The sequence below is a fragment of the Pelecanus crispus genome, chromosome 13 (assembly GCF_030463565.1).
Source record: "Pelecanus crispus isolate bPelCri1 chromosome 13, bPelCri1.pri, whole genome shotgun sequence".
NCBI lineage: Eukaryota > Metazoa > Chordata > Aves > Pelecaniformes > Pelecanidae > Pelecanus > Pelecanus crispus.
In genome coordinates, this window is record NC_134655.1 from 22,141,229 (window position 1) to 22,169,015 (window position 27,787).

General features: G+C 45.7%; 1 protein-coding gene and 2 long non-coding RNA genes across 3 annotated transcripts; 1 reads left to right on the plus strand and 2 right to left on the minus strand.

Moving 5' to 3' along the window:
* The first annotated feature begins 1,923 nt into the window (after nt 1-1,923).
* POF1B (POF1B actin binding protein) lies at nt 1,924-20,739 on the plus strand. The gene is made up of 14 exons (XM_075720613.1): nt 1,924-2,463; nt 8,402-8,440; nt 8,907-9,008; nt 10,878-11,093; nt 12,409-12,539; nt 13,614-13,641; nt 14,582-14,656; nt 17,301-17,393; nt 18,386-18,499; nt 18,671-18,823; nt 18,945-19,055; nt 19,708-19,836; nt 20,124-20,197; nt 20,551-20,739. The coding sequence occupies exons 1-14, from the start codon at nt 1,924-1,926 to the stop codon at nt 20,699-20,701; spliced, it is 1,956 nt and encodes a 651-aa protein (XP_075576728.1). The 3' UTR covers nt 20,702-20,739.
* Nucleotides 17,358-19,752, minus strand: LOC142594822 (uncharacterized). Its single transcript, XR_012831599.1, has 3 exons — nt 19,649-19,752; nt 19,092-19,240; nt 17,358-17,589 (listed from the first exon to the last, which is right to left on the minus strand). It is a non-coding gene; the product is annotated as an uncharacterized LOC142594822 (long non-coding RNA).
* LOC142594821 (uncharacterized) lies at nt 19,765-27,694 on the minus strand. The gene is made up of 5 exons (XR_012831598.1): nt 27,553-27,694; nt 25,643-25,724; nt 22,747-22,834; nt 20,898-21,074; nt 19,765-19,797 (listed from the first exon to the last, which is right to left on the minus strand). It is a non-coding gene; the product is annotated as an uncharacterized LOC142594821 (long non-coding RNA).
* Nucleotides 27,695-27,787: the final 93 nt, after the last annotated feature.

Here is a 27,787-nt window from a genome sequence, read left to right on the forward strand (position 1 = left end):
CCGTGCATATATTACTTACTGTTATTATTTCTGACTCCAATAATCCTCGCCACATGTACAAAGTTTTCCGGACGTTATTTTGTATTTCCATTACAATAGGATGACTTAGGGCTTGCTTTCTGCTGACCCTTGTAAGAAATTTCCAGGACACCCTTCATTAAACAGGGCAGTAGGGCAGTATACTGCACGCCAGTAAGATTCCCGAGCTGGCTAACCAACAGTGTTTCCCACATTTTCAATTGCAGCACTTTTTCTCCCCTGAGGAGTATTACTGTAGTTTCTGTAGTTTCCTACTGAAGCATAAACCAATTTCTTATGGTTTGTGTAAAACAGAGACTGGGCTGTTGTAACCATATTTTATTGCTTTCCAAGAGATGGTCTTTAATTGTTTTGCGAGAAGCCATCAATAGCTTTTCCAAGCTGGGGAACCAAGAATGAAGTTTTAGGAGAACACAGGTTTTCTTTGCGTATAGTTCCTTTGAAACCAATGGGATAGATCTTACCTCAAATGCTTTTTATATATACTGATGGGTAAACTAGATGTGTGTTTGGGTTTAATGCCTGAAGGAAAAGCGAAGCTTTTTATATTTGATGAACATGTTTCCAGATGTCACAGTACCTTAAAATGCTGAATTGTTGTAGGACCTCATCCTAAAATTCACAGCTTCCCAGCCGCCTGTTGAACAGATTTTGTGGGCCGTTTTTAATTTCTGACAGAGCTTTCATTGGATGGCCAAGGTAACGCCATGTCGAATAACGCAGCCGGTGTTGCTGCATTACGTCAAAGGTGTTTTGCCATCACATGGTACTACAGAAACTATTTTTTGTTCTGTGTGACTGTACTGTGTGACCTGAAAGCATAGTAAGCGTGTGGGGGAAACAAAGTGACAAAATTACAAATCTAAGGTTTATTATTAAGGATAATATTTGTTACACAAGATTCTACAATTATGTTATTGCTACATTACCTTGCAGAACCAAAGTTAAGTTCTCGGTAAGGGCTTGCCTGACGCAGGCAAAGGAACCCAAACCAAAATACGCTGGATTGAGAAACTAACTGGAGTTTCACATTCTTCTCTACCGAGCGAGAATTTGGGTAAGCGACTCCATGCTTTACAGACAGGCGCCGTGTTGCGGTCCACCGGTAACCATCGGTCCGGACGCGAGGGCGGCCTGCGCTCCGGATGCCGCCGCAGGTGCGTGCATTCAGCCAACGCGCTCGTGCCCGGCCAGCCGCTCTGCGGGCCCGCTTCTCTGCACGGCGGAGAAGGCGCCGGGCCCTGCAGCGGCAAAGGGCGCTGCCCAAAGTTCATCACCTCCCGCGGAAAGGCTTCGAGTCGTTTCACTGAGCAGCAGCTAACTCCGGATGTGCGCTCCCCTCAACGCACGCTGAAACAGATTAATAACAAAAGGCTTCGTCAAACAGCATTATGCTTTATTTTTCTCTGTTTTCCTTTAGCGAGGTTTCATTACGGTGCTGTAGCCGAAGCCTGGATCCGAGGGTGGTCTCTGCTGCTAGGAGAAGCCCCTCGCCGCGGCGGGCCCCGGAGCAAGGGGAATCTGCTGCGGAGCAAGCCCGGGGCCCGCTCTGACCCCCGGGGCCCGGCCTGCCGCCGCTCCGCCATCTTGCGGCCCCGCTGCCCCGGCGGGGCGGGGGCAGAGCGGCCGTGCCCGTCCCGGGCCGCCCCCCGCTACGAAGCCGCTCCCCGGCCGCCCCCCCCCGCGCTGGTGGCGGCGGCCCCGCTCCCGCCTGGCCGCCTGCCCGGAGAGGGGGAGGCGGCCGCGGGGCTCTGCCACCCGAAGGTGTGTCCTGCCCTAGGCGCGGCTCTCCCGCAGGTACTAATCGCCGCCCTGCCGCGGCTCCCTTCTGCATTTGCCGCCCCGCTCCCCCGGTGGAGCCCGCGGTCCCCGAGCGCGGCCGGGATGTTCGGGGGCCAGCAGCAGCTGCAGCCCCTCACGCTGCCCCCGCACCTCCAGCAGCAGCAGCAGCAGCACCACTACTACCGGCGCCAGCAGCACTACAGCACGCTCCCCGCCGGCCGGCGGCCCCTGTCCTGCCCGGAGCCGCTGCCCCGGCCGTCGCCGTGCCCGGAGCCGCTGCCCCGGCCGCTGCCCTGCCGGGAGCCGCCGCCCTGCCCGGAGCCGCTGCCCCGGCCGCTGCCCTGCCGGGAGCCGCCGCCGTGCCGGGAGCCGCCGCCGCCGCCGCCTTGCCCGGAGCCGCTGCCCCGGCCGCCGCCGTGCCAGGAGCCGCCGCCGTGCCGGGAGCCGCCGCCGCGGCCGCTGCCGTGCTTCGACCCCGCGCCGCACCAGCAGCAGGAAAGCAGCGTGGCGTACGACCGGGTGCGGACCTACGGCCCCGGCTGCCGGCGGGTGAGCACGTCCTGCTCCTCCCGGGCGGCCTCGCCGCTGGAGTGCTCGCCCGGCTACCAGCAAGTCATCGCCGGCTGCGACCCGCTGCCACAGGTACGGCGGGGCCCCGCGCCGCGCCCCCGGCCCGCCTCGCCCGCCCTCCCGGGGCGCCCCTCCCGCCCCGCCGCCGGGGCCCCCTTCGCGCCCGGCCGCAGGCGGCGTCGAAGCCGGAGGCCGCCCCGGGTGCAAAGGCGGCGCCGGGCCGGCAGCCGGACGGCCAGGGCGGGGGGGGCTGCGGGGCTGCTGGCGCGGCTGCCCGGCCGAGGGGAGGGTCGGGTCGGGTCGGGATTCCCGCCGGGGAGAGCGGGGCCGGGCGGTGCGGAGAGCCCCGGGGCAGCCGCCCACAGCCCGCCCCGCCTGTGCCCGGGGCTCTTCCTTCGAACCAGTCGTTTCACCCCAGGTTGAGCGGAGAGACCCGTCCGTGCCCCTGACGGGCTGTGCAAACACTCGGCCCTTCCACAAAACACCCGTCCGGGGGGAACCCTTCCACAAAACACCCGTCTGGGGGGAACCCTTCCACAAAACACCCGTCTGGGGGGAAACCCCGCCACAAAACACCCGTCTGGGGGGAAAACGCGGCTCTGCCGCCTCGGCGGGGGCGGCCCCGGGGGCTGCGGCGGGGAGGGCCGGCCTGGGGCGCTCGGCGCCCCGCGGCTGCCCTCAGAGGCCCGGCCCGGGGACGCGGCGGGGCTTTGCCTTTGGCCGCGCCTTAGCGAGCCCTGAGGGGCCGGGCCCGGCCCGGGGACGCGGCGGGGCTTTGCCTTTGGCCGCGCCGTAGCGAGCCCTGAGGGGCCGGGCCCGGCCCGGGAACGCGGCGGGGCTTTGCCTTTGGCCGCGCCGTAGCGAGCCCTGAGGGGCCGGGCCCGGCCCGGGGACGCGGCGGGGCTTTGCCTTTGGCCGCGCCGTAGCGAGCCCTGAGCGGCCGGGCCCGCCGCGGGCGGCAGCGATGGCCGCTTGGAACGGGGCAACGGCGCCTGGCTCGGCCCGGTAAGCGAAGCGGCCTGCCCAGTCACCCCTCTTAATCTAGAACTCTTCAAATGAATTCCCCTTGACATTTCTCCTTTCCACCTGATTTTGAATGGAAATCCCATATTTGTTTCCTGTTGGGCAACTCCAGTTGGCTTGTTTTGAATCTTGAATTCCTGAACAGCTTACTCCCTTGCACTGTTGCTGCCCGGTTTGTCGGTGGGCCAGGAAACGCGCAGCCCGAGCGGGAGCCGGGCGCTGCTGCGGGCTTGGTGCTGCTCACGTAAATACAAGACGCGCTCTGCCCGCGGAGCGGTTCCGTGCCCATCCACGATGCCAATAACGGCTGCGACGACGCAGGCAGCGACGCAACAGAGCTCGTTTAGCTTTGCTTTGAAAGGCTTCCCGGTGTCGTTCAGCCTTGCTGCTGGGTGGATATTCAGGGAACGGCTGGAAGGAATTGATGGAATTTATTACAGTTTTAACATGCGATTAATATCTGAGCTAAATCTTACAGCTAGAAGCCAATGGCTGGAGAACAGCTTTGGCTATAAAACAGCAAAGGAGATCAGAATGTATTCTTAAACGATTTTTTGCCTCTTATATTTCAGACTGCTGGTATTATCAAGCAGGATTGGTATCTTCAGTATGGGAATGTTTATTTGTTTCAAGTTGAACTCTTACTTAATTTTCTTTCCTGTGGTATGAAAATAATTAACTGTGGAAAAGAATAGAGGTTAAGAGCAGTACGAGCTCTGATCTCCTTTCAGAGCCGTATTTGCGCAGTTTAAGGATGGCTGCTTACAGCCAATTTACAATCCCAATTTACAATCGGGACAGCGAGCCGCTTCGCTGATAGTTCGATACGACCTGGCTATGACAGCCGCATTCCCGCTGTATCAAAGCTGTTAATCCGTCTTTTGCAAGATGTGGGGATGGGGTGTAAACACCAGTCTCTCACCTCCCAGATAAGTGATCTGCTCAGCTAGGCTAGGTGATAGTCTGAATTGCGTTCAATTAATTAAATATTCATTAGAATAAACACTGCAGTCCTGGGCTTCCTCTACTCAGGTAAGTACGTGAACAATTTGATTATAGACTCCAATGCTGTCTCTGCTCTGCGAAGTATGTTTAATTTTCGACATCTGTTTTAGTCACCGAATCCATTAAGTTGTGCTGATGAAAAATAATTTCATGCTGAAGTGTTTTGCTGGATTAGACTTTAAAGACAAAAGAGGGTGTAGTTCAAATCGGGCTTTGTGTGGGCTGGAATTTTAATGGTGGAGAGGGAAGGTGCTTAATAAAGATTATTAGGAAGTTATTAAAGAAGAAAACGGTAACAAACAACGAAGTCAGCTGGGAGTAAACAGAAGTTGCAGTTGGTGCTGAATGGGAGTTGTCAGAAAGAAGTGCTGGGAAGAGCGTAGGAAGTTTCCAAAGAGTTGCAGCGTGAAGAAGTACAGTTCTCTCTCACTGAGTTGCCCTTTGAGCAGATAACGTGTGGCTGCATAAACAGAATAACGTAACAATACCTGGCTCCCACGGATGTATTTTTTAACTGAACGTTAGAATTTTCAGTTAATGGCGGCCTATAGCTGTAGTTTAAGCTTCTTACTGTTGGTAAGGCAAAGGGCTATCTTGGAGTAATATTTAATTTATTTCTGCAGAGTTTGTAGATTAATGATCACAAACGTCTCCGTCACTGTTGATACGCTGTCGTATTACTTAGTCACATGCTTGGTGTGTGCATATGGAACACGTGCCTCTATATTTTGTGGTTCAGGATTCGGTTCCCTTTACTTTTTCGGTCTAACTTTGTTTTATCCTCGATGGAGAAGCCAAATGCTACTCCCAGCCGTGGCAAGCTTCACCTGGAGTCATTCACAGCAAATTTTGCTCTCCTCTGCTTGATCTAAAGGAAGAATGTTGTTTAGAATAAATTCTCTTCCAGTATAGCTTACACGTGTGAACCCTCTCACCGTGGTCGTGAAAAAATAACATACGAAATGGCACACACGAGATGTCTGCTGTCAGCGCGGAGGGCAAAATCCTGAAAGCCTGTGTAGGAGTTGTCTATCCATGTGAGAAATTTTGCGAGTAAGATCTTTTCATGGCTGGGCTGGGTTCTGTGAAGTGCTCAGGGCTCTCGCCTCCCGTTGTGAAAATGGTGTAATATTAACCAGCTTGTAAGATTTGTCAACGTTGTTTGAAACAGCCCTCAAATGTAGCCTGCCATTTCCATATTTCAGCTGCCAAATGGAACTCGTAAATTCCGATTAGATGGCTGGTTTGCTTGTAATTAACAAGACAATATGTTACGGATAAAAGGTTTTGATTTAGACAAAATTGTCACCTTAATCGCTGGTTTGTCTTGAAGCTAAGGGAAACTTGTTGAAATAAAAGTTAGCGTACTGATTGGTTTTTCATAAAATTTGCGTGCAATAACTGGATAAATCTGTGAAACGCTTATTTTAAAATTTTAAAATCTTATTTCAAGATCTTACAAGACCAGCAAAAATCATTATGCAAGTGGTAGCATGTGCCTGTTGAAGTTACCCTTATAAACGCAGACCCAGGACGACAAGGCAGCTGGTTACAATCCCAAACCCAGTCGTGCCACTGAAATCCGCAACAGCACTGGGCTCCCCCCTTAAAATCCCACCCTCCCCTTCCTTCTCCCAGCGACGAAATGCTGCATCTCCGAAGCATGGCAGGCGATGACAGAGAGCAGCCTGAGCCGCGCCGCTTGGGAACGACGGGAACATCCGTGGCAGCGTACGTCTGCGGCACGCGGGCGCTGCCGAGGGCAGAGCTCCGGAGGCCTGGGGAAGGCCCCTCCTCGGGCAGAGCAAGGGGCCGCGCGCGGGCAGCTCGGCCCGGCACCGAGTCGCGGGCTTTCTGGCTTCTCCGTCCCCTGCCAGCTGGTGCCAGTCCGGCCTGCTTGGCTGGTGCGGGAGGGAGGGCAGGCAAATCCCTCTTTGTGGTGGAGCGAGGGAGATGCATCGGCATCAAAGTTCTTTGGAAATGAAAGAGTTTGGGCATCTTAAAAATAAGCATAATTTTATCCAAGCAGAACATTCTTCGGTTCTGTATAATATCCCACAGATGATTAGACGGTCCTTTTGAATATTATAAAAGTGTATTTCAACTTAAAATGCTCTAGTCTTCTCAGTTCTGAATGTATTCCTCCGAGAACACATAGCTAACTAGCTAAAGTAAGTTTACGTGTTATTCTCTCCAACCTAGACGGTGTAAGTTACATATTCCACAGCCCTGTGGCAGCATGATTTGCTTCAAGCAGGTCTGTCCAACCTTTCAGTGAAGCGAAAATGGGCCTTTTAATTTCTTGCACAATGCTCGTCTTGTTTTCATGTGCCTTACAATGGTAGTCAGCTCTGAATTCGAACCATTACTGCTCTCCCACGGTACTGGTGGTGTCGTAGCACCGGAGTGCTCCGGGATGGGCAGAGCCATGGTGCGAGGCTCAGCGCGGAGGTGGGAGCTGCCTTGCCTGGGTCAGAGGAGGTGCTGGGAGCCAGGAGCATGCTGGCTGCGACACCGCTGAGCAGCAAATACCGGTGGGCATTCCCTTCTTCAGTATTTCGCATTTAGTTCCAATTCTGTAGGTGTCAGAGAGCTGTAGGAATCGGGCTGTGTGTTCCAGACCTCCGTAGTGCCTCTTTTCGGTGTTATATCCCAACACAGAGGGTTCTGCGTGCGTCCGTGGGTTCCCCTCCTTCCCTGCCGGACCCACCTCAAGTACACGGTGTGCGGGAGCAGGAGTCAGCAACTCCCTAAGTTTTCTGCAGCAGTTACGATTTTGAGATTTCTTAATTACTATGTTTGCTGCTCAAACAGTTTCTTTTCTACTTTGATTTCTCTTTCCTGGTGCTGTTATGATTCACTCTTGGGAGATTTGGAAAACCGCTTCAGGCTTCCTAAACTTATGCAACAGTTCACGGCTGGAAATCTGACCTGCTTCGGAGCTGCTCTCACCCAGTTGAGAACGTCTCCGCTGCTGAACTGCAGCAATATCCCCAAGCACTGCCCACGGGTTAAGGGAAGAAATGATTTGTTATGAAAATTGGAAGTTTGTACCGTGAGGAAGAATAAATAGCATGCTGTAAACTAACAAATTGCCCAATCCTTAGATTAGATTCAGTGGGAATTTTGCTTTCTTGGATAAAGAACCGGTCGTGGAGACTTCAAGCAGTGTGTGCCATTTGTTACAGCTGGTGGTGCTCCACGAAATGGAAGACAGCGTCCGCGATTGCGTGTAGACAGTGCTGGGGAAAAAAGTCCTAAGAATTTGAAAATGAACAAAACTGCTGCCACTTACTGATTTCTGTAATTTAAAAAGGCATATTTCGTTTCTCATTCAAGAATGTGCGAACGTGCCATGTGGGCATCTTTTTCATAGGAGTCAGTTATGGAGTTTTGTGACCACTTTTTGAAACAATTGCCGCCGCTTGGTGCCTTGGGTAGCGACCTGACGTGGTTCGGCGGCGGCTCCTCTGCCCCTTTCATTTTGGTGTTTAAGCAAAATACAAATCTTCTTCCCTTGGTGAAACAAAAAGTCGTTTAGATATACATCCATTTACACCAGCTGACCTTAATATGTAACATGAAAGACCGTCAGTAAAAGACAGTGTCTGTGGAACAGGGACGTGTGATGCTTGAAGACCTCGTCCAGTACGTCAGCTTTGGTTTGTCTCCTATTCTCCAGGCGCTTACAGAAAATAAGGACTAGTTCCCTCAGACCTGCAAAGAGGTGATTGAGAAAAAACTCTTAAAACTGAGAGTCCAGATTGGTACTGCTGCGCCGTATATGGGTTATTTCCTTCGGGGTGGAAAGGCTTTAAAACACTCCTAGCTGATTTTGGCCAGTGGGTCTCAATATGTTTATAGCTGATGACCATATTCAGGTTAATTTGGGAATCCACGTAAGCCTGAGCTCTAAGCATAAAATGGTTTAGAGATTAAAATGCAGTAATCACCAAAACGTTACTTATTTTCTTCCCTGCAGGGCACTGTTCGAAGGATTATTATTGAGAATCCTGATCAGGTAGGAAAACTGTTCAGTGCTGGAGTTCTGCTTGCGTGACTCTTCCTCCCTTAACTCCCCTGATGCGGTAAAGCGCTCGGCTGCCTCCATCAGGGGATGCTGAATGCTTCGGAATCACGCGGCCCGTGCTGCTGGTTGAGAGGGATGGAACTGTTAGGGACTGCAAATCGTACAGAATCGCCAGCCAGGCTTCCTGCCTCTCAGCAGTTAGATCTCCATCAGTACGCTTCCGTAGTATCACTAGCGGAAATGAATTTCTCACTGTTGCTGCTATGCTTATTTCAAATGTCGTCTAGAGAGAACACGTCACTTTGTTTCCAAACGGACATACACTCAAATGTACATATCTTAACGATCTTGAAGTATATGTGTCTTCAAATTACGTTTTTTTTAGTCATAATTACACTAATTCCAAGTTTGCTATTTGACAACATTTGTGAATATTTTTATTAAAATGTTTTAACAGGAGCCGTTATCCCCATTTCTTAGAGGGGGGAGTTTCTGTCCTGGAAATAATGTCATCTATGAAAAGACAATAAGAAAATACGAGCTATTAAATCCCCACCAAGTAAGTTGGTTGTTTATATTATCTATTGCAAAAGAAAATTGAGATGGTAGGAGAAAAGTAATGTACCTGGGTTGGTTTTTTTGTTGTTGTTGTTGGGAATTACTGCCAGCCTGAGAATTGCCTTGTGGAGGTATAGGACACGTTCTCAAAGTAAATGAAACAGTTTCTGTATGTAAGGAGAGCGGAAGTTGGAATATTTGCTGTATTTTTACTAAGAATTTATTATTTCAGACTAATAATGAAAACTGCGGTTGTATCTCTAGCACTGTCAGTCTTTGTCTGAATACTGACCTGAGAATTAGTTTCTTGCAGTAGCTCCACAACAGAATAGTCAATACAAATTTTTATACAAAGTGAAAAGATGAATTTTAGCTTTAATTTTTTTTTACTCATTCTTGAAAAAATATATTTGGTAAAACTATCTGAAATGTCATCTTAGAATTGGTGTTTTGTCAATAGCAAAAATATTACTTCCTTTTTTATTGCTCTGAAATACTGTTATTTTCAACAGGAAAATTTTTGAAATTAAAGCTATTTCAGAGTGATTAATGTTATCTGTTTGGGTTTTTTGTTTGTTTTTTAACTGAAGTTTTCATTCCATTCTGGATTTTAGATAGATAGATTAGGTGTGATATCCATACCCTGAAGTGGAAAGCAAAAAAAAATTGAGCTAATGACGAATAATAGCTTCTTTGTTCCCATAGAATAATAAAGTGTGGAGTCTAGTCCTGGAAACCATATTTCTACTTCTTTTTTTTGTTCCCCGGGGTATATGTAGATTTACATCAAATCAGGAGTGTAGTTTTGAAGACAATTTCCCAGTCTCCTACTAAATATCGCTCTTTGGTTTATGCTGCACCGTGGTCTTGGAGCATGCAAACTAGATTTCTGTCAGGTGCAATTAAAATCTGTTGAAAGCGCGCGCCCAGTGTGCTAGGACTGCTGATGGGCGTTTCGCCCGTCGGACACCCGATGCAAAACCGCAGATTCGTAGAACGTCAGTAGTGGGTCCTCGCTCCGCTCCCCCGTGCCACTGCGGAATGCGGGCGTGATGTAGTCTCTGTGTTCGGATTTTGGTGCAGAATTAGATCTTGGTTCAACCTTTTAAACGTGACTGCCTTGTGAATTTTAAGTCAAAATTACCTGAAGCCTAGGATGCGCATTTATGTACTTCTACGTAGAACACAAAATACCTGATTTTTGAACTAAACTTGCAAAAGCCATGATCCAGAGAAACAGTTAAGTTTGCTGAAATCGGTCACTTGCAGTGTTTTGACTGGAACATAAACTAGTTTCTAGTTTATTTTTTTGGTGGGTGGTTTTGTAAATAGCACTTTTCTTGATTATAAAAACAAGATATGTGTCCCTTATATATTGCACACTCTGAATCTGGAATTGCTGAAAGCATTTATAGAGGAAAATGTCTTGAACCATTTCCTGGACTAAATTTTTTCGAACTGAAATAATGCAAATTCAGTTTAACTGGAGCTCTTTTTTATCTCTAAAATACTTAATGAAGCAGGATATGCATGTGTTCAAAATTAAATAATGGGAGGTCCCCGTTGCCTGAGTATGTGTAGAGTAAGAACATAATGAAACATGCAGCTCAGTTAGGAAAGGTGTATCTTCTGTGCTTCTCGTCTGCAGCTACTAAAATTTGGGAATTACAACCTTGAAGTATGAAAGTGTGAGGCAAACTCATGTTCAGTTAGGAAAAAAAAGCGATTTTATTAGGATTGTTGAAATATCTGAAACAGTCATCAGTCTTTCAAATGCAAACCCACATTGCATTCATTTATATATTCATATTAAGCTTCTATCTCATTAAGATGCGTCCAGCAGCTTAAAAAAGTTCATTCTTGTTTCTAGGAGAAGCAGTATCAATTTTGCCACCAGTGCCAGATTCCCCAGCAAGCCGACCAGTGCCACGTTGCCCAGCCCTGCCAGCACTCGGAGCAGCCCCAAGTCACTCACCAGTGCCAGCAGACGCAGACCGGCAGCCCCTGTGAAATAATTCCAGTCTCTGTGAGCGACGACTGCAGAGGAAATACAGTGAGGAGGGTAACAGTTCAAACCTGTGAACCGGTAAGAATCGTTTGCTGAACGGTTTACTATTCACACTGTGTTTTTGTTTTGTATGCAGAGTACAAAACCTTACAGATACACAAAATTGCTAATCCCCAATCCCAAAAGTTTTTGTTCAAACTCATAGCAGGGTCATTAAGCACCGTACACCCGTTGTAAGTAAACAGCAGAGTTTGTGTGGCTGTTGCAGGCAACTTCTTTGTATGCTGTGATTGCAGGCGTTGCCTAGAACTGTCCAAGACTTTGTCACATGCTGTTAAGAGGAAAAAAAAAAAAAAAAAAAGGCTGTTTTAGGTTGTATCCTATTTCTTGTTGGTGTAGACCTGCGCTTAATTGTACCGATTGATCATCATTCTGTTGTCCTTTCAATTCTTAAGTCTTGCTGGTTTCTTTGGGTTTTTTCCCTTTATCTGGGAGCATTACCCATTGATTGAGTCAGGTTTCATTTTTGTACAACAAAGCTTGAGTAGCATAAGGCTTATGCCTCTAGTTCCGGAGAAAAGATACATTACTTTATAAACTCGACATAGATCAATTCAGGATTGCTTTCTATCTAAACTGATCAATAAGGATTTCAAGCATATTTCAATTTGATGTAGAAGCATTTGACGTAGATTCACTGGAAGCACAAAAGTAGCTTCCTTCGCCCTTCATTTCACAGCAGGTTGCAAGTTCTGGAGTTCCGAAGGGCTGCAGAGGTTTGCTGTACGTGTACACTGTCTCGGCTGGGGGGTGCAGCAGGCCTTCCTGTGCATCTATTCAACACCCCGGTGGCACGGCAGACCTGCTGACCTCAGCGTTAGAGCTACACGGAACCTCCCCCGGCCAGGTTCTCCCATAAACCAACCGAGGCACACTCCGTCGGGGCTGCTGCTGAATTGCTTTGCTTGTTCACAGACGTAAACGTTTGAACTGTGGCAGCACAAATACCATTTTTGCAGCGGGGAATCTTGCACCCAGCTGGTTTTATCTGGGTGCTGCCCGCAGGCGTTTTACCCACTACAGCTATGAAAACATGTATGTTAATGAAAGATTTCCTAATACTCGATGCTTTCCATATTAGAATAATGCTCATGATATTGCTGTAGAAGATAATACTTTGCATATTTCTTGTTGTTGTAGAGGAAGTAATTTATTTCTGTATAGTTTGCCAAAACCCAGAATACTCAATACCAAGGAAAAGAACAGTGTAAACAAATTGCAAATTAGTAAGAACAAACAAAACCAAATCCATCATACATGTAGCATTTTCATGTTCAGCTTTCATCCTGAAGCAAGGAACTCAATTAGGATCTTCTTGCCTGTCTTCTGCTAGGTGACTTGCCCTCAGGATAACAGTGACCAGCTGGACTGCCGCTTCTTTGGGGAGCTCCTTGCTGAACTGCACCACAAGACCAATGACTTGTACAGCTGTTTGCTGCAGCACGTGGAAAGGATAGGAGGAAGGTATGGGCGTTACATCCGCTCTATCGTTTCGGTATTCCAGGAATCCTAGCGTTGCACACTTGAGAGGACAATATTGTTCGCAAGTTGTTGGTTTTTTTTTTTTCCTGACAACTAGAATTTACTGTATTTTACACATTAATCTAATTTGCTGAATAACTGAGGACATAAAAACGCTGTAAGCCGAGTAAATTTATTGAATTTGATGCTTTTTCAAATTGTTTAGATCAATAGGCAGTAAGAATTACGTATCCCATGCCTGTTTGCGCATAGAGCACACAAGTACACTTAGAGCATGCTCTGACATCTATTTAATGATACAATTTTTTTATTACATCCTGAAGAAACAACCCAAATGTCCGAGTTGCTGTTTCCTTTGTTCTGTCGTGGCATTAGTTATGTCATGGATTGAAAGGTGGCCACCATAAGGCATAATGCTCAGTAGCTACATGCAAATTAATGTTGAGCATGTATTCTGCAGAGCCCTACAGATTGTCTTTGAAAAGAAATGCAGAATCACAGCGGCCAGTAATGAGTGTCCACAGTGCTCTCACCCTTCCCGCACCATCACTGCTGCTTCGTCCTTCCCCCCTCACTCCCGGTCTCCTCCGGTGCTTTCCAAGTTCACTGAAATAACAAAAGGGGCCCCATAGCAGGGGGAGAAGTGGAATTTAAGCATCACAAAAAACCTGATGCTGCTAAGTAAACACTTTGGGCATGTCAATATATTGCACCATAGTTCTGGGTAAGCCATTACCCGGGCAATTAAGAATGTAATTGGGTTAACCGAACGTAATTGGGATAACTGCCCAAAGAAATGGAGCCGGTTAGCCTGTGTTAACTGTACTGCTGTTAATATTCCCGTCTCCTCAGGTATTTCTACATGGAGTTGTTTTTAACAACTTGTGTTGCCCAGCACCTTAAAAGGAAGGTAACAGCTCTTAATCTTATAAAGAACCTTCCTTGCTCCGTATTTTAAAAGATAATCTTTTTATAGTTGTGAATATGGGCATGAATTCTTCAAGTTCTCAAGAAGCTTTCTGTTAATCGGTCCCTTGGATTTTGTCTGTTTTACAGGAACCATGACATTGAATTTACGTGTCAGGTAAGCAAGCTGTTCTGTGACATGTAGTGTTAACAATGGTGTGGATCGTCAAGCAAAGCCACTTTAAATGAAGGATGCTGGTCTTCATTAGTTAACGAGTTCTGCTTGTTAATAACATGCAGAGCCTGAAACCTACTGCTAGGCATGTATTTGCAAATGTGATATTGAAAGGAAACTTGAATGATTTGCATTATTCCAGTATGAGAGTCAAATTTTGAAAGTCTTTCCTGTTGCGCCAATAATGGTTTCATTGTAAATCAAACTTACACGGCTACGTGTATTTTCACTGCCCGTTTTTTGCAAAGGATCTTTCACTCTTGCCCATAAAGCTGCTGTGCACTGCAAGAAGTAGGAGTAGGGCCTCTCGCAGGAGGCAGAGGAACGTAAGCTGACAGAACAGCCTTCCTGTGGCTGCAGAAAGCTCACTTCCCTGAATCGGGCCATGACAGAATCATCAGCACCTCTCGTTTGTGAAGGCATCGTGTACGTGGCAGTAGGACTAGATTACATGAAGCAATGCCACGCAATCACTGGCAGTATCTCCTGTCACACACTGGGCATCCTTAGCTTACTGACAGTCTGTTCTTTGCGTAGAAACACGGATTTGCTCGTATCGTAAACTGCTGGGAGTTCTGTTCTAGCGTCAGCTGGTATTTTCTTGAGATAGGATTGTTTTGAATACTGCTTTTAAAATAAATGTTCAACTCAAGGATTTGAATATATGCTTCATGTATCACTTCATCTCAGTTTGTATATGCCACACATATATAAGACTTTGGAAATTTTCTGGATATACTTTGATCTATTTTCATTCTTATTTGCCTTGTACTAAGTGTGTTTTTCATAGTAGACCCATGTAATTAATGAAGAAACCACATTGTGATCTACCAGGCAAAGTTCTTAATCAAGGTATATCCCCTTTCCTCCCTTCTTTGCTTAGACTGAAGATATTGAAGATTTAATTCCTAAAGGACTGTCTGAGGCAACAAAGCAGCAGATTCGTTATCTCCTCCAGGTATGAGTGGGATGGAGGGGGCATGTGGAAGCCTACAGTAGCTTGAAATGGTGGAAGTTGGCGTACACATGCCAGGGATTTTGTACATTAACACACCTTGCTGTTCTGCTTATTCCATTTTTTCTAGCATAAAAGGGTATGGAACCACACAGGCACCGAGCACCGTGTTGTGGCAGTTGGTTCCACAGACTACGCGTGTATTTTAAATTGAACTTTCCTGGTGCTTTCTTGCAGTTTCACCAGAAACCATCTTGGCCTTTGCCCAATTATAGAACACAGATCTTGCATCTTTTTATTTGTTTGTGTTGTATATTAATGCTTCACTGCAAAAGCTGAAGGCCAACAGTAGGTGCTTTACTGAGTGTTGCATTGGTTACCAATTGCCAGCTACATGGAATGCTTGTAACTTCTCTCACCTTTTACAAGTGTTCTGGTTAAAAACCTCTAACAGCACTAAGTTCTGAGGCATGCTTATGCCAGTCAGTTAACAAAACAGAACCGTTTCTGGATGGTTCCATTTATAAAGGGCTTTCGTGTTTCTTCTGATCCTGTAATTTTAGCTACCCGACCATCTCAACCTGCTTTTCCCAGCCACGTGCGTTTGGCTGTAAGGCAGTCGCACACGAGTGCAAGGGTCCCACAATGGTTGTTCATTTTGTTGCTTCCTAGCACTGTAATACTCTCTGCAGTGTGTTTTGTAGAAAAACACTGGACCTCTTTATGAAGTGCTTTGACCATAGCTGATTGGAATTGGCCCCTGCCTTTGATAAAAGGTTAAAAGCAGCGCTGTAGCCTGAATCCCGCTGTCGCCTCCAGAACCATTTGACGTGCGGGTGCGCTAGACCAGGATCCAGACCAAGCTGCGCTGCTCAGCCAGTGTCTGGATCTGGGCTCCCTGAGGTAGGGGCAAGGTGGTCCCAGCCGGGAGCTGCAGCTTAGAATCGCCTCGTGGTGAAAAACACGTTTGAGTGAAGTTGTGAGTGAGCAGCCTGGTCTGACGTCACAGCTGATCCTGCTTTAAGCAGCAGAGTTGGACAAGGCGACCTCCCAAGTCCCTTCCAACCTGAATTATTTCGATCGTTTTACAATGGAGATGGGACACCGACACCGAAGTATTTCATGACCCCATGTCAGAACACTGTCCCAGGAAGCTGGTTCAGCTCACCTCTGTGTGAAAGAGCTGAAACACGTATTTCCTGTTCTCCCTAAGTCCAGCTGGTTTTACGTTCTCACACCTATGCTTAAAAAAACCACAGCTAAAACCTCTTTTGGGGAACCAGATCGTGCCAGCATACCTACAGAGCGTGCTCTCAGGTACAGACCCCTCCGCCTCTCGGGCAGTTCCGCGTGGTATCCGTCCGCATCTGCGGAGGACTGCGCTAGCTGTCAGACCGCTCCGACACGGTGCTGGGTGTGCCCAGAGGCTCACGTCTAAAGCACACAGAGTTTCACTGTAGCAGTACACGACACCTACGGAATTTAGCAACCCCTAGCACTAAGTCACTGCTGAGTGGGGATTTACTTATGCTTTTATAGTCTAAATTCAACCATTTTGACTTAATTCCTTCTTTTAATCTACTCTTACAGTAGATTTCACAATAAAACCAACAAAACCGTAAGTCAAAACTGAAATTCCAGTTTAATTTAAAACAAACGAACAAACAGGTGAGTTGTTACACTAGAAATGTTATTTTTGAAGCCTCAGTCACATAACAGCACCAGCGGGGATAAAAACTATGACAAGGGCTAATCACTGACTGATAGCTTTCCTCAGTTCAAATGTTCAACAAATAAAGTTAAGGCAAAGTATCGGAGGAAGAGAAACAGATTGGAGGATTTCATTTTTGTCCAGATAGTAAAAAAAAATACGTCTTTTGCATAGCATATTTGGCCCTTCCAGATGAGTCAAAGATTTGAGGAATTATTTTCTGCGTTCTTTCCAAGTCAGTTTTTCTTCTTTCAAGTATTAGAAATGTATCATGAAATGCAACAATTTGTGGTTTTAACATGACTCAATATGCAGCCGTTAACGTGCATTAGAAGAGAAAAAGGGACTGGCATTAGGCTATTGTGCACTACTGCCTTTCGTTTTCATCCAGTTCACTCCTTTAATCTTTGGGATCTTCCTTTTAAAGAAGGGAGGAGTTGGTTGTATGGCTTTTTTTTTTAAATTTAATTTCTTTCAAATTTTAATTAAATGCTCTTGCCCTTGGGCTGAAAGCGTGCTTTGCTTTGCCAGATCTCAAAGACAATGACTCATTGCTCTGTGGCCTCTCAGGTAGGGTAGGTGCATCTCTAAATCGGTGTAAGTCACAAAGCTCGCGACGCTCAAAAATCATTGTGCAATATTAACACATTTATTTTTCCCTTTATTGGTGAACAAATGCAGTTCTTTACTCTCTCACTCCATTTTAAAAACGTTATCCTGTGTTACAAGGCAATAATTAAAAAACTACGCCATTTGCAGAACAAAGTGCATGAAAATGTCTTTGCAGAAACTGTGGGCATTTCAAGGAATGACGTGCAGCCGTTCTAACAGTGAAAGTTATTTTCAGCTCTGTAGCAGTTTCCTGTTCTACCCATTGTCAAGCTTATCGTAAAAAAAAGCAGAAATATACTTTTTTTTTTTTTTATCCCCTCCTAGATGAGAGTGACATCAGATAAATCTTTGAGACTTGTACTTTCCACGTTCAAAAATTTACGTGAAGAGCTTTGCCATTTGCAGGATGACTTGGGGGTAAGTTCAGTTCCCATGGCCTCATCCACGTGGTTTCACCCGTCAGTAGGGAGTCTGTTACGGCGAAACTTAAATTGTGAAGTCCGGATGCTTTAATGGAGGCGGCTGGTTTATTAATGGACTCGCAAGACTCATACACTGGATGGGGTTAGACTTCTTTCTAGCAGTGCTTTTCCAGTATTCAATTGGTTGAAACCTAAAAAAACACAAATATTTTCAAAGGAAGAAAAGACCCTGGTGAGTGAAATTAGATTTAGAGCTCTGAATTGGTATATACAATGTATATGTATCTACAGTGCTGTAAAGGTGCTTTTATCTTTAACATGAACAAGGCCTATACACCAAGTGCCTATTTACTAGCGCAGTTCAGCAATCGGGAGACCTTGGTTCCATTCACTCCTGACAAAGTTGTTATTTTGCGCTTCACGGGAAGGCTGGCGTCAGCTGCTGGCTCCAACAACGCCAGTGGTTCTCCAGGGCGCGGGCATCCCAGTTTGGAAGCTGGAGCTCTACAGCTACTGATACGGGCAGTAGATAATCGCTGTCGGGAAAGCAGAAACGCTTCCCACAGCAGCCCAAGTACTCAGCACCACTGGAAACCTCACAGCATTCTCTTGCAAAATGCAAAGTTTGGGGAGGGAGTTTTAGCTGTCATCTTAACACAGAACAAGGAATCTGTGCAGTGACGTGGTCTTAGTTTTGGGGGTTCTGTTGGTTTCTGTTTAATAACTACGAATAATTCTTTCTGTGACAGACTGACAGAGCAGTGTCCAGGATCCCAGTGCTTCCCACACAACACAAAGCCACACGTGCCACAGTGATGGGCAGCTGTGTGCTGTGTAGTTAAAACACCATAGTTTCAAGAAAATTGAGTATTTTCTCAGTTCTAAAACATTGCTTACTAATTAATTACTCAGTATGCTGCTCTTTGAATGTGGGTAAAGTTTACTGAAAAATTGCAGCTATTGACTGTAAACACTTTTGTCTTGCAGAAGTTAGAAACTGACAATGTCATACTGAAGAAGGATTTGGCTTTTAAAGATTCTCAAGTAAAAGAATATGAAACTATGTTGGCTTCTCTGAGAGAGAATAATCGTCAGCAGCAGGTAAGTCTAAAAACATGTTTTCGGTATAATTACGGTCAGCCAAAAACTAGCCAGTATGGTGACTTTTGAGTATTCTGCGTAATTGCTGCCTGGCGCGCGTTTGCATATGCGTGTGATCCCGTCGCTTCCTTAAGGAACACCGTGCATTCATCCCAATTCTGTGCTTTCCAGCAAGGACTCAGGGAGAGTACTGCCAAATGCCGCTCTCTGGAAGAACAGCTCCTCTCGCTTCGGCTCAGCGAGGGGGAGAAGGAGTGTCAGCTGAAGGAGCTGGAGTACTGCAAGCGGGCCCTGGAGCAAGAGATCCAGGGCCTTAAGCTGCAGGTAACGGGCTCACTTGTTCTGCCTTCAGCAGCTGTTACTCGCAGCTACAGCTGCATTAATGTATGAAAATTAATGAGGAAAACTCCCCTTTTAAAATAAAAAAATATTTCATTTTCTGTAGACCTGCTCTAATCCAACACTACAGACCACCACAGATGAACTCTCGAGCCGTTACGTAGAGATGATCAATAACTTGAGAGAGGACAAAGATCGTGAGATCCGCAGTCTTAGGGTAGGTTGATGAACGTGGCACGTGTGTATTCCTCACCTTGTCTGACTGCAGGTACACGGCTTCTTTTTTAATTAAGGAACAGGAAAGATCAACCATATGCGCTTTTTAGGTATCTTCTGGTTCTGCAGTTACTTTATACGTAGACGCTAACGGCAGCTCAGAAACCCTTACGGTAGAACATAAAACTGTGATTAAAAAAAAAAAAACCAAACAATTCCTTAGATGTAGAAAATAGGGATTAATCAGCTAAGTAGTCTTTCCTAAAGGGATATTTTGTGTGTCCTGGCAGAAGGATCCAGCCTCAAGACACCCAAGGAAAATAAAAATCAATCCCAGTCAAAACTATACGTAGGAAATGTCTCTCATTTAAATCACTGCAATAATATTTTACCACCCTGGAAGCCAGTTCAACTTGTTCAGTGTTGTATTAGCTTTATGGAGTTATAAACCTATGAAATTGATACTGGTAGAGCTCTGTCCAATTAGCACTTTGTGAATTGACTGTGCAACTCAACATTCTTATTTGAAAATCATCCAGTCTTACTGTTCATGATTTTAATGAAAAAAATATATCCAGAGTCCTAGATACGTACCGAAAGGTCACCTGCAAGGAGCACCAAACACCTCATTATTCCTTAAATATGTTTTACAGTCTCAGTTATGCCAATTCCAGCAAGACATATCAAGGAGAGAAGGAAGCAACAGTGACTTGCAAATAAGGCTGCATGAACTGACGTCGATGCTGGAGGAGAAAGATGCTTTTATTAAACAACAGCAAGAGGTAAAATAACACAACTTAGTGATCTTCTAAGAGTATTTTATATTTAAGCCTCCACTTAGTGCATAGGTGGAAACGTGCCAGGAAGTCACTTGTACTCTCCTGGTTCAGGCATCAGGGTCAAGATTTTTTTTAACTGAATGCTATTCCTCTGCCAGTCTCTTGGAAGGACAGCCACTTCCAGACTGTTCTTTGAGGGCAATTTCTGCAAATATTTTGTTGTGACTTTAGTGAACTAATACTTCAGAAAAACATTATTTCATTTGTATGTTTACTTTTGGTTTTCTCAGGACCTCTTCAGATTGAAGCATGAGAAGTTATCAGGCAGTCAGTCCCCTGGTGTAACAACTATCATCACTAAGAAGTAATGTAGTCATTCACCTTTCTTAAAAATACATCCTTTTGATTTTCCACTCTATAGCCTCTATTAACTGAGTTCTTCCTCCTGCAAACATCTCAACGCTGCCTGTTCAACTTAAAGGGGAGAAAGTCGAGAGGTTTTCCTATCGGGGAGGATTCCATACTAAGCGTTGTCAGAGCAACTGGAGGGGTGGGCAGCACAGGAAAGTGACATTTAAATGGCTGCATTAGCTCTTTAGTAAGGGTGAAAATCTTTGGGGATTAATGACTGGAAGGACTGTGGCAACATCAGAGTTAGTGATCTGGATACGGGCACGCAGACTTGAGTTTACAGGTTTGCAACTCTTTTTAATACAGGTACAGGAATCAGTACCCTATTCTGGGTCTCCTGTCTGATGACTACAAGGTTACGTCACCCGTCAATAAATCACAAACTATTGTAATTGAGAGGACCGGAGAGATACGGAAACATGTAAGTTTACCTAGAGGTTGGCTATACGTTCTCTGAAATTCCTAATTATTCAATTTAACTTCAAAGAAAAGCCAAAATTGGCATCTGGGAGGAAGCCATAGTGTTAATTTAACTTGGCTGCAAAAAGCCAAGTGCCTGATTGAAGTCGAGGAACTGTACTGTCCTCGTAATTGTTGGGTGGAGTATAAACAGAAGAACCTTTCGTTGTTTGCGTGGACACGTAATTAATTACCTCTAACAAAGCAAGCGGCGTTGTTCAACGCCAGCCTCTGCCCTCGCGCACAAGGCAGTCTGCTGGGTGTCGCTGCGCCGGGGAGGAACTTTTTCCGTGTTGTGCTCTCAGGTGATGGAGCATTTCGGGTGGGCAGCGTTCCTCTGAATCATCAGTATTAATGACTCCAAACTATTACTAAAACATATTAAGCAAGCGTCACGTCCCTGAAACTTAGAGAGACAGGGCAGTGACTAACCCAGGAAATGCAGAAGAGTGGTGACTTTTTAAGGAGTGATTCAAAGTAAAAACAGAAAATAGGACTGCAGAAGCTATTTATGTTACGGGGCACAAGGTAATGTTGCCAAGTCCGAACACAAGGTAGAGGCTTGAGAAAGATCGACACGGCCCGTTGGCAGCCACGTGCTCTGAACAGTGGGACCCGATGCTGCTGTCTGCAGGCAGAGTACGGCAGAGCAGCGCAATAAACGGTGTTAAGAGAGTGGCTTTGGCGGGGGGACACGGCCAAGAAAGAGACAATTACGCGAGCAGCCTGCGTAGATGACAGGTAAAACATCTACGTTCTAAAAGGCTATGTTACCTGCAGCAGTAGGATTAAGAAAATAAAAGGCAGAGGTCACTGGCAAACAGCAGGGTTTTATTACTGCTCTCTAAAACTGATCCAGTGGCATTGCAACCTAGTGAAATGTCAAGGAATGAAACAGTAATAAAGAAATTACAAAAATAAAGCCCCAACCCCCTCCCTCCTAGCTTACTTGGAAAGTTAGTCATACTTCCCATTATAAAAAAAACAAAAAAGATGAGGGTAGTCTGCATTTGAAGAGATCAGTATCATTAAATAAATGAGAACTGTTTGTATTTTAAGTTTCCCAAGCATTCTATCAATCACTAGTGCAAGTTTCAGCTGAAACAAAATTACTTTGCTGCAAGATAAGTTTCAGAAGTGCCAACTGCACCTTTACTCCAGGCTTGACAAGCACTTTCTCTGTGTTGATGTACTGTCGGCCAAATCTTTCTGTCTGCATTCATTATCGAGTGGTAATGCCAATAGGTATCTGAATGGTGTGGGTTTTACACTGGAAGTGAGGAGCCTGTACGTGATACTGTCTTTCAAGCAATGAATATTTGTCATGCTCAGTCCTTTAGGATACTCAACTGAAAGAACTTAAATGTTCCTTTCAGCGCTGATCCTAGTTAGATTAGAGAAAACTTTAGGGTAGAAATTTTGTGATACCTGCTGTTTAGGTATCTGATAACTTCCTGTTTGTGCTTGTTTTTTCAAAAGTACAAAAAAAAGCTCGTCCTTGTTTTTGTGTTTACTGGAGACAGGGAATCACGCCAGGTCTGCCATCTGCCTCTTGCCCAACAAAACCATTTACAGCTTAATGGCGTGGCTTTGCCCTGGCCAGTACTGGCTGCTGCGAGCATCTGGTAAGGAGGGAAGGCTCACTGAGACATTTAAAAGTCAGGCTGTTGGAGAAAATAAACATGTAATTGCATGAGGCAGGCTTTACATACCAGACAGTGGTGTTTCATATACAGAAAGAAGTTTGTGTATTTTCTTCTGACGAGCTGCTTGTTTCTTTCAGGAATGAAAGCAATCCCTAAGCCATCAGAGCTGCTCAAAGGAGTTCACAACGACTAAAGCTGCTTTACTTTCTGCTATTTTGCATCAGAAAAAGGTTCAGTCCGGTAGTGAGAAAGGCTGGGGAACACGTTAAGGACATGGAAGCAGGAAGACGATGGAGAACACCTCTCATCCTCACCGTAAAGAACGCGGTTACCTCTGTCCATCATCTGCCACTAACAGCTGTGTACAAACGTTATTTGTACTTTTTCACGCACTTACTTTTCGCTCAGGGAAGTGCTGTGCTTTTGTGGACTTCCATTTTTCTTGACACGACTAACTTCTGTTCTTCAGCCAGTCCTGAAGCAATCTAAGAGACAAAGGAAGAAGTCTGAAACCTTTTCCTCTCTGTACTGTCAGCCATATCCTTCTGTCCTATCTACTCATGCTGAGAAGCGAGAACGTAACACATTTAAGTCCCATACACACCCGGTGGCTGATTTCAATACAGAGTCACAGACTGCTGTTCTGTTTTATTACTACTGCCTACTGAAGATGAAGCAAACCCCAGAAACAACCTTCATGGGGAACTTCACAAATACCTCACTGAAAAACGCTTACCTTACAGCTGCCTATGTATGGGAAGCTAAAATACAAAGGAAAATTACTTAACTTACTCCAGGTGTACAGCTACACAAACTTAGCTGCTGAATTGGCAAATACCAGTTACCTAGTTTGGTGAAATGATTGGGCAAATGCTAATTTTAAAGAATGGAGTTGATGTATTTTCAGGTGAACCTTTTTAAGCCCCCAAACCAGCCATGAGTGTTTATTTGCTGTGCTTGAAAATTTAAAGAACTTGGTATATTTTTATATAGAAAAACGTAGTACGGAAATAGCTCATAGACTAAGTCTCGTTATCAGACCAACCTTCCCTTTGCAATTTTTGCTCCTTGCGGGACCACAGAAATTGGTATTTGGTATTAATAATTAAGTAGTTCTCCAAGAAACACAGTGCGGAGAATCATAGGGGACATTTTAAACTATGCAGCCAAAAGGTGCTAGCTCTTTATCGTGGGGTTCTTGCTTTGCTTTATTGCTGCAGACATATATTTCTGTTCACAAACAACATATATCATAGACAATGTTTAATGGTGAAAGACCACTGTATGCTATGTGTAACTATGAAATAAACCTAAGTGTAACTTTCTGAATGGTGTCCGTCTGTCCTGGAACCATCCCGATAGGCGGGAGGGGGTGCGATACCGCCTTTGTTTAGACAACTTGTTCCTCTGAACGAATCTTTACAAGCAAAGGAACAGTGTTGGGTCCCTTTTCTTGCTCCTGACACCAGTCTTCCAGTGAATGCTGGGATGTCAGAGGCGACCTCACGCTCTTCGTAACGGGGAGAAAGATCCCGGGCCAGAACGTGCGCCTTGCGCTGCTCTTTGCGCGCTGCCAGCCTAAGAGGGCCTGCCCGCTCAGAAGCCGAGTCAGAGTTTGCACCATCAAACAACAATCATTTCAGCCTAGCTCTACAGAAGGAGGTTTCAGTTAGTTAAAAATTAAATATCCTCGTTTCAATGAGGAGTGCCTTGCCCCTCTGAAATCAGTAATTACTAGATGCTAAGTAACCCCCCGCACTTCTGTACAGCAGTTAGAGATAAGGTACGTACACACAAAGGGTTAACATACTAATGACACAGAACAGTGTCAAAGTGTATTCTATCCCAATAAGTAATTTCAGCTACACTGTCAGCTAATGGCTTTTCACCTTTGGTGACCTAAACGATAAAAAGAACTAAAAGAGGAAGAGCACCGCATCTGCTCGACGCCATCATACCGTACCTGTGCATGACTGCGCAGTTACCCCAGCTGACGGAGCCACCCCGTCGTTTGCCGACTGACCGACGTGGTCTTTGCCATCACCTCAGCTGGAGGCACCGCCCGAACAGCTCGGAGGGCGCTACCAACAACAGCGACCTGAATTACTACTGGGCACGCTTACCGTGCGCTCCTTTCACCTCTGCAAGGGCTGTACGCTGAATTGCCTAACGTTGCCTCCAGTAACACGAACCGGCGCTCCTTCACCTCGCCATGACTTAAGACCCCGTAATAGCGTAACGCCAGCAGTAAACGCCCTTAAAGGACAAAACGTGCAGGCGCTGATGCAGTCAGAGCTGCTGGGCGCGGTGTTACAACGTCAGGACAAAGGCCACGATTAGGCAAATGCTCTGTTTTGCACACACAGCTGGCACTATGGTAAATCTGAGAACACCGCCACTGTTCCCCATTCCTGAAGAGATGGGTAACACACTATTTTAAAAAAAGCCCAGTTTGCTCATCAGGAAAGAGATGCCAATACCGTATTGTGTAGCAAGGATCAGCTTCTCCAAGGCTTGTTAAGAGTATTTTAAGATTTCTGTCCACTGTAAATGCTGCAGAGCTGATGGCCAGAACACCACGTTTTATTTACAGACAGCATGAAGCAATAGACGCTTGTCAAAAAGCTGAATTAGACAAGCAGAGGAAGCGTAATGGCCGTTTGGGGCTGGTTTTGTTTTCAAACCCGATTTATTTAAAAAGCGAATTGAGTATTTTTTATTATAAAAGTACATGTTATTTGCTGTAGTCTCAGCTATTGCCTCTTGCTGTTGAACTGAAACAGATTTCCCTAACATTATTTCTGCTGGAGTTTACAGAGACACATTTTTCTCATTTACTCATCTTGGCAAATGCCAGTTATCAGCCTAATTCTAAACACTACACTTCAGATAATTTGTCACCTCACTTTCAGGGAGGTCCACTAGGACATCTACATTTTGTTCAGGAACAAATTAGAAAAATCAAAGACAGCACGTACTTCACAGATTTACAATAATATACACAGTGCCCCATTAGACTGTCTTTATCAACAGCGCTGTTAAATAAACCCTCGCTGCCTGAACAGATTGGACAGCATGCAGAGTTTCTTGTTCTTACACTGAAGAGCAGGAGAAAATTGCCTTCTGGTTTCTATGACTGACTTTCCACACAACTCAGTCTGCAATATGGAGCAGTTTCTCTGCCTCGGCCGTAAAATAAAAGCCAAACAGAGCCCTGGTTCCAAAGTCACTGACACCTCCAGCATTCTGTCCGAAGAGTCGACACAGCCTTTGAATACGTCAGGGTAACTTACCTTTACCTTGGGAGTACTCTGCTGGTGTTCTTCCGTATTTTCTCCCTCAATTTCATTACCTTTAATTGTGGGTGTTTGAAACCTGAAGAAAGAAAAATACAGATGATGATCAAGACATGAATCACATTTCACTGCTCCCGGCTTTTGGGAGTTCTTTGTTGCTCAAATAAAAAAATGCGGTAAACAAATCAGACATTTTGGAGCAACCCATCCACAGGTTTGTGAAACTCGCTGCTCGCTCAAGCACCCGTGATGTGTTTGTACATCACAAACAGCACCGCAGGAGCAGGCAGAGGAGAAATCCAGACGCGGCCAAGGACAGCTGAACTGCCTCAACACTGCGCTCCCGGGCAGCGAACAGCCTTACAGCACGCGTCACCCTTCCTGCTCCTGGCATGGCAGAGCGGCATCCCATCACAAATGCTGGGAAAGGTAACTCACCCCATCAGTCAGCGCTGCTGCAGGGACAGATTTGTAATAATCTGACAAGCAAGGACTGTTTTCAACAAAACAGCTCAAAGCCCTAAAATGTGGCAAAAGGCAAGACATGCACAACCCTCGCTAAGGACAGCATGTGCGCATGAAAGATGATCATGTCTGCTAAAGAGCGCCTTCAAAAGAACAGAGATCATGCAACTTCACGACGATGACGGGAGACACCATTCAGAGTTTTCAGGACAAGTAATAAATACAATTTCATCACACAATTCAACATTTAAGTCAGAACACGTGCAAGGCTTACAGGTGGTAGTGTCTCTCACCTGCTGCCGACCACCACTTAGGAACTCATCTGCTTCGAAAACGAGTAAGCAGGACCTGCCTGCAGAGCACTTCATCCCATCCTAAAGGCTTCGTCACTTTAGGCAACAGAAGGCGGTTTGCTGCCAGCTCAGGGGAGGGAGCCAGGCAGGGTAGAAGGACAGACTACACAGAGCAGGGAGCTGCGGAATTACTGAGATACAAATTTTACCGTGACTTGACACGAAGCATTTTTAAAATCATGACGCCTCCATGGTAACGATGCAACAGCCATCACAAATTCTCTTAAATAGTTACTGGGAAAGCACACGGAAAAGAATCTAGGAACTGTGCTTCAAACTGCTGAGGATTCAGGTGAGATTTTGTTCTTACATTTCAGAAGATTTAAAATGCCACTTCTAGTAAAATCTTATGTCAAGAATGCCAACCAACTGCTTGCTTTAACACAGAATTTCAGTTACTGGGGAAACATGGTTGTAGGAAGAAAAAAAAAGGTTCTACCCAAGTCTTATCTTCTGCTGGATGAATACATCCACATGATTGATATATATATATATATATATAAAAAAAGATCCTAAATTACTCCAACAACATACACAAAGTAAGAGCACTGCACATATACCACTCCCCCTCAGGTTCCTCTTTGTCTAGCAGGCACATTCCTTTATTTTCCCTTCCCTAAGCCCTACTTCTTTCCCCACAGCCCCAGTGTCACACCTGCAACGCATTGCACAGGCCTGTTCTTGTTGATTCCTTCCTCCTTCCGTCCATCACAACATTACTTTTTCTTTTTAAACCACCAGAGCCCTCCTAACATCCTCAGCCCCCTCCTTTGCCTATTCACCATCCAGCTTGGACAGTTACAAGAAGCTTCGACATCCACAGCTATACAGAAAGACATCAATCCTGGAAGAAGGAGCAGAAGCATTGCTGGGAATTTCAAACTACAGAACACCACGAAGTCCAGCCTCAGTCATAAACATCTAAGCAGCACTGGACAGCACCAGCAAAGGGCCCAGCAGGAGCACACGCTCTCCCAGCGGCATCGTTAAGGACTGAATTTTAAAACCACTGCTCAAGCAAAAAGTCTGACAAACTCATTTTTTTAAACTGGTTGAAATTTAACAACATATGGGTAGTAATCCATTAACCTTAACGCTGTGTGGGTTAAGTCTCAAGGCTCTTCCTCTCTTGAACAGACCTTGTTTCCGCAGTCTTTCTCCTTAGCTGGGTTTCATTGTCCATACGCTGCCAAGAGAAGAGACAAACAATTAACATAAAGAAAGAAACGTTCAAAATGCTAATGCAATAAGCCAACCAAAGAAAAGCGGTAACTCCTCTCGAGAGTTCACACTGGACAAGGCTGCCCGTAACCATCCTGCTAAG